The 12,734-nt window shown below is 39.9% G+C and overlaps 1 protein-coding gene across 4 annotated transcripts; it reads left to right on the forward strand.

The window, feature by feature from the left end:
* Window positions 1-5,014: 5,014 nt before the first annotated feature.
* LOC116265207 (pentatricopeptide repeat-containing protein At3g60050-like) lies at window positions 5,015-7,819 on the forward strand. 4 transcript variants are annotated; one of them, XR_007574834.1, is made up of 2 exons: window positions 5,015-7,232; window positions 7,675-7,819. XR_007574834.1 is itself a non-coding variant. In XM_031645761.2 (2 exons), the coding sequence occupies exons 1-2, from the start codon at window positions 5,246-5,248 to the stop codon at window positions 7,100-7,102; spliced, it is 1,719 nt and encodes a 572-aa protein (XP_031501621.1). In that variant the 5' UTR covers window positions 5,015-5,245; the 3' UTR covers window positions 7,103-7,365. The 4 variants fall into 4 exon arrangements, 1 of the variants encoding a protein (XP_031501621.1); XR_004175009.2 differs by lacking the exon at window positions 7,675-7,819 and adding an exon at window positions 7,549-7,631; XR_004175008.2 differs by lacking the exon at window positions 7,675-7,819 and adding an exon at window positions 7,422-7,560.
* Window positions 7,820-12,734: the final 4,915 nt, after the last annotated feature.

Genomic DNA, 12,734 nt, shown 5'->3' on the forward strand with positions numbered 1-12,734 from the left:
TCCGATATGGTGAACTTGAAGTTAGCCCTTTGCATCCGATCACGTACAAAGTGAAAATCAATTTCAATGTGTTTGCTGATTTGGTGGAAAACAAGGTGTGTACAGGGGCAGAGCTAGAAATTTTTCATGAGGGTGGCCGAATTAAAGTTTCTAAATTTTGACCCAGACCGAAAAATCATTTTTCAAAATTTTTATACATGACAAGTAAAATTATCTAAAATTTACATGTAATTTTTTTTTAAAAAAATTGAAGTGGGATCAGGGCCCATGCAAGCCCCCCTTGGCTCATCCCCTAGGTGTGTAGACATTAACACAACACTACAATTATCACACCCCCAGGTAGGGGACGGCTGAAAGGGAAAATGCAACTTCTTGAGTAAATATTGTAACCAAATAAGCTCCACGGAGGCATTAGAAATGGCATGATATTCAGCTTCCAAGCTTGAACATGCGACAGTAGGTTGCTTTTTAGAGCTCCATGAGAGGAGGTTAGGGACGAGGAATATAGCATAGGCTCAAGTGGACTTTCTATCATCAAAGTTTTTAGCCCAATCAACATCACTATAAGCTAATAGAAAGAAATTTGTAGATGGTCGAATGAGTAGCCCATAATGGAGAGTATGCTTAAGATAACGCAAAATGTGTTTTCACTGCTAATGATCAATAGTTGGTCATTTCATGAATTGGCTGCACTTGTGGACAACAAAAGACCAGTTTGGACGTGTAATGGTGGCATATTGTAAGGAGCCTACAACTTACCTATATAAGGTGACATCGTCAAAGTTGTTTCCCTTGCATGCACGAAGAGGTGTCAAGCACGAAATAGGGGTGGCGATGGACTTGGCTCCAGTCATTCCAGCACGGAGAAGGATGTCAGAAAAATACTTATGTTGAGAAAGCAATATGCCATTAGCTTGTGGAGACACAGATATTCCCAAAAAATAATGTAGATTGCCAAGATCCTTCAAAGCGAATTGATGATGGAGTTGATTAATGACTTCTTTCACTTCACCTGAGGAAGACTCAGTAATAATAATGCCATGAACATAAAGTAAAATAAATATGGGATCTGGTCCATGGTGTCAAATGAAGAGAGAGGCATCAATAGTTGAGCTTTTGAAGCCCAAAGAGAGTAAAGTATTGCTCAACTTATGATACCAAGCGCGCGGTGCCTGCTTGAGCCCATAGAGTGCTTTATGTGGCTGACAAACATACTGAGGATGTTCCTTACTTTCATATCCTGGAGGTTGGCACGTGTACGCAAACTCATCAAGGGTACCATGAAGGAAGTTGTTGCTGACATCTAACTCTGTAAGTTCCCATTGCTTGCTAATGGCAATAGATAATACAGTACGAATAGTAGTGGGCTATACAACTAGATTAAAGGTATGAAAATAGTTTATGCCTTCTTCTTGACTATATTTCTTAAATACGAGGTGAGCTTTATACCGTTCAATGCTACCATCTAACCTTCTTTTGAGTTTGAATACCCATTTGCAACCAATAATATGCTGTCCCGCCTATGGTGGTTCCAAAATCCAAGTCTTATTGTTTCAGCATCCATAGCTTGTTGCCAATGTGGACTTTGACTGGCCTGATTATAGTTTATAGGTCCTTGGTCAGCTAAAAGATCGGAAAAGTAGGCCAATGGCAATGGATGAGCAGTGGCAATGTAAAGTTTAGGAATTCTAGTTCCATCTTGTGGCAGGGTAATCATGTGGTGACTTTTTAGTGGAGGAGCCACAATAGAAGTTGGTGAAGATGGGAGAGATGACGGCACAGATTGAGGAGGTGGTTCCATAGGTGATGTGGGTATAGAAGTCACATTATCTCTTGGAGAATTTTCTCTAGAGGTGGAAGGTGATGACTTTTCAAGAGAGATAACTGATATGGGTACATTGGTCCTTGGGCTAGGAGAGTATGACATGTTTGGTGGAAGATAAAAGGAAAATTTGTCTCATCAAATATTAAGTCTCTAGAGATAATAATTTTGGAAGTAGCAGTATTGAGGCAAATACATATTGGAAATGTGTGGCCGATTTGAAGGCTAATTTATGGTTTCTATAGGGTCTAAGGCAGGGAAAACATGCATTTATTAAATGAGGCCTCATTTGGTGACTTTTTTTTAAGAACAGTGGTGGGCATCCGATTCATGAGATACACAGTCATATGGAATGCATAGCTCCAATACATATTTGAAATGCCAGACTGAACAAGTAAGCATGAGCCCGTATCAATAATATGGCGATGACATCATTCAGCAGAGCCATTTTACTCGTGCGTGTGTGGGCACGAGATACGATGTGAAATACCTTGCTTCTTTAAGAAGGATTATAATGTCTTTTACTCTCCATCTCCATCACTTTGAAAATACTTAATCCTCCTTTCAAATATATTTTCAACTCTATTTTCAAATACAAGAAAGATATCATCAACATCAAATTTGTGGGCAAGCACATACATCCAAGTATAACAAGTATAGGTATAAAAAAAATCACATAATATCTATATCTGTCATAGCTAAAGACCAAAGATGGGCCCCAAACATCAGAATAAACCAGTTCTCATGACCGAGAAAAACTGTCTTGATTCTCATAAAAAGGCAATTTGACTTTTACCCTGCTGGCGAGCAACACAAATTTTATTCAAATTTAATTGCTAAAAATAAGGTAAATCAAATTTCCTAATAGCTTCTTGAACGACGCTAAAAGCTAAATACCCAAACCGCTGGTGCCACTGCTCAATGGACGTCCTCTCTCCAATGCATGTTTCCTTTCCTTGATCATGCATTCGAAGTCGGTGGAGACCAATGTGACTCGCGCATCGTGCAATCTCAATGTCTGTTTTCTGATCCTTCACACAAAAGAAGTCAGGGTGGAACTCAAAGAAAACATGGTTGTCTCTAGCAAATTTACTAACAGACGATAAATTCTTAGTAACATTTGGAGCATGTAATATATCTTTGAGAAGAATTTTAGACTGAAACAATCTAAATTCTGAGTCACCAATATGTGAAATGGACATATCTGAGCCTCCAGCCATACAAACATTATCTTTGCCTTGATATGGAGCATGGATGGAGAGATTATTCAGGTTATTAGTTATGTGATGTGTCGCACCGAGTCCATCGTCACTATCATGAGTTGATGCCTGATAGGCCTAGATGTGTCCATCATCAGAATCAGCCTTGGTATTGGGCTTAGTGGTCTGAAAACATGTGCGTGCAGTGTGCCTTAGATTATTGCACTATTGGCAAGTAACTCGACCTCTATTATTTGACTGCTGGCCTCCGCCTTGACTATTATTATTGCTGCGCCCACGATTATTTCTGTTGGATCTTCCTTGATTATTGAAGTAGTACCTTTGCTGATTATTATTTGTATTATTTTGAGCAAAGTCAGCAAAATATTGCTGTTATCATTCTGGTTTCCAGCATCTGTGGTATCCATCTGAGCCTCTTGAATAAGCATTAAACTTAACAGCTCATTGAGGGGAAACAGAACTTGCCCTAGTAGTAATGGAAGTCTTGAAGGTATCATAAGGAGGCAAACCACACAGAATATGAAGTATGAGATCTTCCTCTTGAATAGGTTTAGAGGCAAGTGCAAGTTGATGGGCGATAGAATTCGCCTTTTGAAAGTATTCACTCACTGTATTCGTTTCCTTTTTTCAAGGACTGTAGTTCTTCTTTTATTAAAGAACTCGAGACCGAGAATAAGCAGCATAGATTTGCTTCAAGGCTTTTCAGACAACGTGTGATCTTTTTAAACCCACAACTTGAGAATGCACTGCCTTAGATAAAGAGCTAATAATCCACCCAAGCAAAAGCTGGTCTTGGTGTACCCAAGACATGAATTCAGGATTTAATTCTAGAGACTTGCCATCAGCAGCATTCTTGAACTTGGATGGGCATGGTTTAGTTCCATCAACAAATCCGTAGAGGTCATAACCCATCAATATGGAAGTAAATTGCGACTCCCACAGCAAATACTTGTCATAGAAAAGCTTCAAATTAAGAAAATATTGAATATTTGATGGTGAACTACTTGAAGCAGTAACTTGATCAGAAAAAGTACTCGTGTAGCTCTGATACAATGTCAGAGTTAAACAAGAAAAATAAAATCAAGAAGAAAAGGGTTTAATGTGGTTCAGCATAACCTTGCCTACATCCATGATGAATGGACTTCTTCACTCACTATGTCAACCAGAGTCATGAGAGGACCTTTTTATCTCCCTCGTATTACAAGCTATTACATGCCCATCATTATTTCTTTTAGAAAGGCAAGGTTAACTTTCAGACTTGTCACATGCAAGCCCATTTCTGTATTCTCCTTCTGTATCAAATTAATCCCCAATCGATTAACTCTAGTGGATTCATGGTGTGCCATGGCAGCTAAACTCCAGATTATCCTGAATCTATAACACGTTAACCCTAAGTGAAGATCACCGTTTGATGTCATTCAATGGTTTTAACCATTTAGCTCACTCTAATTAGTTGTGCTTCCATCATAAAGTTGAGATTCACATGTTCTGATGCAAACATTTTAGGTTTGATGTAGCCGGTGAGAAACATGGTAAATTCTCTAAAACATTTTCATGTGCGGGTCTACATTTAGGTCTTATTGTTCATGCATTTGTTCTAATCGTTATGAGAACTTTGAAGATAAAGATTTAGCTCCCTGACGGCTGCCAAATTCTTTCTTGCTTCCAAATGATATGATTCTTAATTTAATTGACCAGCTACCATATGAAGTCATCTAAGAGTATGTGCATAAAATTTGAAGCCATTTCAAGTCAACCAATAATGTTTCTCATCACCTATTATATTTTGAAAATTGGTCACATTCGGACATGAATATAAAAATCAGATTCAGATGGAATCAAATTTGGACTATGAAATCAGAATTCATATTCGAATTCAAATATGATTTGCTTTGTTCGTACTCAAATCCAAATATCTGAAAAAGTAGATATCTTAGAAAATGCTTAATAAAAATTGTGCGTGTTGCAGGTTCTTCGTGTCATAGAAAATGTGGTCGATTTGATTCACCCTTGGGTCCTGCACTCCCGCCGCGGAGATGAAGCGGAGGGTCGTCTCCTCCGAGGCCTGTGTACTCGTATTTTCGCGGGCGCTGCACACCGAATCCGTCCAGAAAAGCCCCCTGCCAGATTTATGATTCCCTCGATTCTACTACCTGTTGCACGCAGATGACCTCATGCTAATCTCGCTTTGTCGAGCCATTTGATGAGGTACCCCTCCGCTTAATCTCTCTTTATTTCCATCATCATCAGCTTCTTCGTCTTCGCCTTCGTCTTCTTCTTCTTCTTCTTCCAAGCTCATGAGAACCAGCGGGGGATTGGGCGCATTGATCCAGTTATGTATTGCAGGTTTTGCTCTCATCACAGGCTTCTGAGATCGATTTTCCGGTCTACTAGTTGGTGTTTGGCTTCGAGATCGATAGGGAACGGGAGGATTTTGGGATATGGGGAGAAGGAGAGTGGTGCGGATGACCGACGAGGCTCGAAATCCCTCGGTGGCAGTGAACTTTCCAATGAAAAGTCGAAGAAATCGGATTTTGATCACTGTTCGTCGGAAAAGTCCGATGCCAATGAAAGGATTCAAGAGTATCAATATGGGGAAGCAGAGGGCATCCCAGAAGGAGGCCCTAGGAGGAGACATCCAGATGATCACAGACAAATAAACAAAAAAAGCTCGGACGAGTATGTTAGGAAATTGCGATGGGAGGAGGGTTCAGGGGAGGAATTTGATATTGAGGAGACGTTTGCTGGCTTCCCTTTGCCGGGAGAGGATTTCGTGAGAATTGAGGGCTCGGAAGATCCATCGTCAAACAACCACGATGATTGTAGTGCAGATGAATCCTTCTCTGCTAGAAGAAGCAAAGTAGCAAGCAAGATATTCGCAATTCTGCAACAGGATGGCGCCGGATTCGACGCAAGGACCGCGCTGGACGAGATGCAGATCAGAGTTTCGGGGCGCCTGGTAAGAGAAGTGCTGATAAGGATCTCCAGCTCCATCAATGGCGCCAACAAATCCAGGTGCGCTAAACTGGCCTACAAGTTCTTCGTCTGGTGCGACCTCAAGGACGAGTTCCGCCACTCTTCGACCACCTACAACATGGTCATGAAGATCTTCGCCGACTGCGACGAGTTGAAGGCGATGTGGAAGCTGGTGGACCAGATGACGGAGAACGGCGTGGCAACGACGGCGAGGACGTTTAACATACTGGTCTGCGCCTGCGGGGAGGCCGGCATGGCGAGGAAGCTGGTGGAGAGGTTCGTCAAGTCCAAGGCCTTCAACTACAGGCCCTTCAAGCATTCCTTCAACGCAATTCTGTACTCGTTGCTCACAGTTCATCAGTATAAGCTCATTGAGTGGGTTTATCAGCAGATGCTGTTGGACGGCCATGGCCCCGACGTGCTCACCTACAATGTCATGCTCTGCGCTAAGTATAGATTGGGGAAGCTGGATCAGTTTCATGCTTTGCTTGATGAGATGGGGAGAAATGGCTTTTCTCCTGATCTTCACACCTACAACATACTGCTTCACGTGCTTGGCAAGGGCGACAAGCCTCTGGCTGCACTCAACCTTCTGAATTACATGGAGGATGTCGGTTGCCAGCCAAGGGTGCTGCATTTCACTAACCTGATCGACGGGCTGAGCCGCGCGGGGAATCTCGACGCCTGCAAGTACTTCTTCGACGAGATGCCCAAGAAGGGGTGCGAGCCCGACGTGGTATGCTACACCGTGATGATCACGGGCTTCGTCGTCGCCGGCGAGTTGCAGAAGGCGCAGAAACTGTTCGATGAAATGCTTGTGAGGGGCCACCTGCCTAATGTGTTCACGTACAACTCGATGATCAGGGGACTCTGCTCCGCAGGGAAGTTTGGTGAGGCGCGTTCGGTTCTTGGGCAGATGGAATCAAGAGGATGTGATCCGAATTTTGTAGTGTACAGCACGTTGGTGAGGAAGTTGCAGAACGCCGGGAAATTCGCAGAAGCGAACAACGTCGTAGGCCAAATGGTGGAGAAGGGGCGTTATGCTCATCTGGTTTCCAAGTTTAAGGGGTATAAAATGAAGTAATGAGCTTGCAGTGGCATAGAAGAGAGAGGTAGAAGAATGAAGACAGAGAGAGAAGAACCAGAAACTTCACGGTTGGTTGTGTCACTCGGATGCTTTGGTCGTGTCATGCTTAGCTGATGCCAAAATCTATGTATGTTTCCCGCGAACGTCCAACTTTTGCGGCTTCAATTTTGACTTCAATTTAGATTAAAGTTGTAAATCTAAGTTTTGAAATAAATTTTAACGAAAAATCATTTAGCAATGTTTTCTGACATTGCAGTCAATGCTACTCTATCAGCATCTGATGTAGAGTTCTCACTTATGTTGCCTGTAAATGCAGTTGTAGATGTTTGTCGAATGGATGAGCAAACATTCGTATATGGACCAATTAGTTGAAGATATAAGCGAAATGCAAATTGTTTTCGATGCTGATGTAGAGTTCTCACTTATGTTGCCTGTAAATGCAGTTGTAGATGTTTGTCGAATGGATGAGCAAACATCGTATATGGACCAATTAGTTGAAGATATAAGCGAAATGCAAATTGTTTTCGATGCTGATGTAGAGTTCTCACTTATGTTTCCTGTAAATGCAGTTGTAGATGTTTGTCGAATGGATGAGCAAACATCGTATATGGACCAATTAGTTGAAGATATAAGCGAAATGCAAATTGTTTTCTGGTACAGTAGGTGATGATCCTACGGATGTATCCTCGCTCTTCGGCAGCATTCATTGCATGACCTTCGGTAAATGTTTGATCCAATTTTTGTGAATATTTTTGTCTATCTCTCATATATTTCTCTCCTCCTTTTCTTCTGGTTGCATATTTGATATTGTCCACAAGTGTCGACAAGAATCATAGATTGATCAGTAGTTATTCTTGTTGGTTCTTCAAGATGTTACACGCTTTCTCTTTTATTTATACTTTATTAGACATCTAACTTTTTTGAAATTTATTTTAAAGAACAAGACTTGTCCACTTGATTTCATCTGTTATTAGACACTTAGTTATAAGTTTTTATATGTTAAACTCTTTTATTTCTTATTTTGCAAGTTTTATGAATTGAGAGTCAACTGTCAAGATTTAAGCATAAGAGATACCAAAGGAAATAAAGATTTTGAACCTTTGGTTTTTGAATTTTCATAAAATCCTATTTTGCTTTGAAGAAATATGTTTTTTTTTTAATTTTTGTTTATAGGTTTTTTAAGTTGGAGACTGTACCTCTATAATTAGTTTTAATATATAGAAAAAGATACATAAGTAGTTTTTCATATAATATAGTTTTCCAAATCTTTCTTACTCTCTTATATTTTATTGTTTATATTTTTTAATGCTATTCTATATTTTAAAAATTTTTGAACCTGATGGCTACGTATCACATCACCATATTACGCATTGCATCGCCCCATAGGTTCAACTAACCAGCCTTTTTTAGAATGTCTTAACCAGTGGAGACTAAAAACCCTTGTCTGCAACCACAACTTTATTGCAGAAAAAGCATTTTCAGACCATTCCTGCGGCAAGAAAACCTCCACACAAGAATGCCAAACGTCATTCTTGTGTGCATCAATAAGCTTGATTTGATCTTTGTGGAGTACGAAGTTGCTATACGCCCAAATCTTCCAAATAATCACATTGAATCACAATGACCAATAAGAATCCAACTCTCTGCAGCATTTTTTTTTTAACCACCACTGCATTTTTGTAACACAATCCCTCAATGGAATTCTGAAACTCCAAACCAAGAGATGACCATCCACCACAAATACTGTAACTACATTTAAAAAGAGTATGTTGCTGATCTGCCTGCACTCTGTAGCAAAGAGCACACCAAGAGGCAAGGTCGACTCCAAATCTTTGAAATATAGCTTCTATAGGCAATCTGTTGTAACTAGAAATGGATGTGAACCACAATGCTCTAGGAATGGACTTTGAGATCCATAAATTTGTACTTTAATTCAAAACTACACCTTTGAGCCCGATCAATTCCAAATTTACTTTCTTTTTCAACAACAGAGTTATTATGTCTCCTCACTAGCACATCGTGCCCCCAAACAAGATCCATTTTCTGGCATTCTTTAACTTTATTTGATATTAATCTGTTATCTCCCTCATTGTTATATTTAATAAACGTATCTTGAAGAGAGATGAACATAAGGCTGGTTTGTTGGAGTTTTGCTAGAATCAAAGATAGCGCACAAACGAAAATACAGAAATCGAAAGAGACATTCATGATTCATGTGTTTCATAAAGGGCGGAAGAAGAACCTATAGAGGCGACCGCTGACTGAATGTCGGCGGCTGTGGGAAGAACGGCTACAGTCTCCGTAGAGTCGTTTCCCAGCGGCATTGGCGGCGGCGGCAATGGGTTTCTCTCCTCAGCCATAGCAGCCCAGTGATGGGGACAGGCAATTCACGTATGGCTAAGGGGACCGATTACCCAGACGGTAAAACATTGATGTGTCTCACACCATCACAAGACACGAGTATTTATACTTAGGGTCTGAAACGGATATGGATCCATATCGACGCAGGACTATCCAGATGGAGAAATCCCAACAATCTCCCACTAGTCCAAGTCGATATCAAGGGTAAACAAAATGAATGGATTAGCCTTAAAATCAATTCCAAGGTTCCACGTTGTTGTCCTACAAAACTTCTCAACAAACAAATGAGAATACAAAATAAATAGACAACAAACTTAATGAGAATCAACAAACTGTATGTGATCACATTCATAAATGTTTGCATAATAGTGTGTTTACATTGAACTACACAAACTCATCCTCTTAACATGTTCAAAGAACATACCAGATGCTAGCGCTTTAGTAAGTGGATCTGCAACCATATCTGTAGTTCCAATGTGTTGAATACACACTAGTTGATTCTCTGTCATTTCCTTAACAACAAAATACTTAAGTTTCATATGCTTACAAGAAGTAGTACTTTTGTTGTTGTTGGAAAAAGACATTGCAGCTTCATTATCACAGTGAACCTTAAGTGGTCTATCAATGAATTCCACTATCTTGAGCTGTGAAATGAAGTTCTTTATCCAAATTGCCTGTGATGTAGTCTCATATAATGCAATGAATTCTGCTTCCATGGTGTGAGTAGCAGTCACAGTCTGCTTTTTGCTCCCCCATGAGATGGCACCTCCTGATAGAAGGAAAACAAAACCAGTAGTAGACTTTCTACTATTGGTACATCCTCCAATATCGGCATTAGAATAGCCAATCACTTTTAAATGGTCCACCTTGCAATATGTCAACATGTAATCTTTTCTCCCTTGCAAGTATCGCATGACTCTCTTTACAGCCTTCCAATGTGCCATGCCTGGATTAGACTGAAATCTACCAAGCATGCCAACTGCAAAGGATGTCAGACCTAGTACAAATCTGCGCATACTGCAAGCTGTCAACCGCAGATGCATATGGAATGTTGATCATTTGTGCCTTTTCAAATTCGTCCTTTGGACAATCATTTAGGCTCAATTTATCCCCTTTAGCTATGGGTGCCGAAATAGGAAAACAATTCTCCATCTCATATCTTTTAAGAACTTTATTGATGTATCCTGATTGGTAGAGTCTTAAAACACATTTAGATCTGTCTCGACGAATCTCAATGCCAAGAACAAATGAAGCCTCACTCATGTCCTTCATCTCAAAATGAGATGCGAGAAAATGTTTGGTTTCTGTTAGCAATTGAAGATCATTTGAAGCAAGCAAAATGTCATTCACATATAAAGTCAAAATTATGAACTTACTCCCACATGTCTTAAGATACACACATCGATCAATGATGTTTTCTGTAAATCCAAAAGTCGTAATGACTTCGAAAAACTTAATGTACCATTGACGTGAGGCCTGTTTAAGTCCATAAATCGCCTTATTAAGCTTGCAAACCAAATGATATTTACCACTCTCAGAAAACCTTTGAGGTTGATCCATATATACCTCTTCATCCAAATCACCATTCAAGAAAGCTGTTTTCACATCCATCTGATGTAGCTCTAAGTCAAAATGAGCTACAAGTGCAAGGACAATCATCATTGACTCTTTAGCAGAGACAGGTGAATATGTCTCATTATAGTCAATGCCCTCCATTTGTGTGAATCCTTTAGCAACCAATCTTGCATTGTATCTCTCTATGTTGCCTTTAGAGTCCCTCTTGGTCTTATAGACCAATTTACATCCTACGGGTTTTACTCATTCAGGCAACGACACAAGGCTCCACGTCTGGTTTTTAGCCATAGAGTCAAGCTCTTCTTTCATGGCATTAATCCAGTGCCTATATTGTTTGCTTTCAACGGCTTCAATGAATGTGAAAGGATCATCATCAACATCTATGAAATCACTAGGCTCTTGTAGGTATACCACATAGTCTGATGATATGGCAGATCTCCTGGCCCTTGTAGATCTACGAACAGGTAATTGATTATTTTCAATTTGTATGTCTATATCCTGTTCGTGTTCATCAGTATGATTTACACTTAATTCATCTAGATCTGATGCATTGCCTGTATGATTTGCATTCATGTCATCCTAGGAGACAACATAATCATACACATTTATATTCTCTTTATCAGGTCTACTTTCAGTATCATGTATTTCATTAAAATTGAGGTTTTGTAATACATCTAACCCAAATGAACCATCTTCCAGAAACTTAGCTTTATCTGTTTCCACAATATGTGGTGTATAAGATGGACAATAAAACCTATAGCCTTTCGATCTTTCTGGATAACCAATAAAGAAACCACTGGTTGTTCTAGGATCAAAGGCTTTTATGTAGGGGTTATACAATTTAGATTCAGCAGGACATCCCCATATGTGCATATAAGAAAGAGAAGGTTTCCTACCTGTCCATAACTCGCAAGGAGTTATGAGACCAGCCTTAGTAGGAACCCTATTTTGGATATGCACTGCTGTCCTGAGAGCTTCACCCCACAAGGTTAGAGGGAGAGTAGAGTAATTTAACATAGCTCGAACCATTTCTTTAAGCGTACGATTTCTTCTTTCAGCAACACTATTTTGGTAGGCGCTGCCTGGCATAGTGTATTGAGACACAATGTCTTCTTCCTTTAGAAATCGCGCTAATGGTCACTCCCTTTGTCCCATCTCAGTGAACATACCATAATATTCACCACCTCTATCTGATCTGACTATCTTGATAACCTCACCGGTTTGTTTCTCTACTTCTTTCTTATAGTATTTGAAAACTTGACACACATCGGATTTTTCAAAGATTAAGTAGAGATACAAATACCGAGAATAGTCATCTATAAAGGTGACAAAATACTTTTCGCCTGTCTAACAAGGAGGGAAAGGTCCACAAACATCTGTGTGAACAATTCCTAACTTTTCAGTACATCGTTCGGCACCTTCTTTATATATGTTAGTTTGCTTTGCCTTTATGCAATCTACACATATGTTGTTATCTGTAAAATCAAGAGATCGTAAGATCCCTTCATTTAGGAGTCTCCTTATTCTCTTTTCAGAGATATGACCCAAACGGCAGTGCCATAGCATGTATGAATCATCCTTTATGGTACTACGCTTATTGCCAATTATATTATGAGTAGAAACCAACGATTCAGGAGATTGGATCTTCACATTCAACTTGTATAAACCATCACACAAAATAGCAGAACCAATT

This window comes from Nymphaea colorata, chromosome 12, assembly GCF_008831285.2.
Source record: "Nymphaea colorata isolate Beijing-Zhang1983 chromosome 12, ASM883128v2, whole genome shotgun sequence".
Lineage (NCBI taxonomy): Eukaryota > Viridiplantae > Streptophyta > Magnoliopsida > Nymphaeales > Nymphaeaceae > Nymphaea > Nymphaea colorata.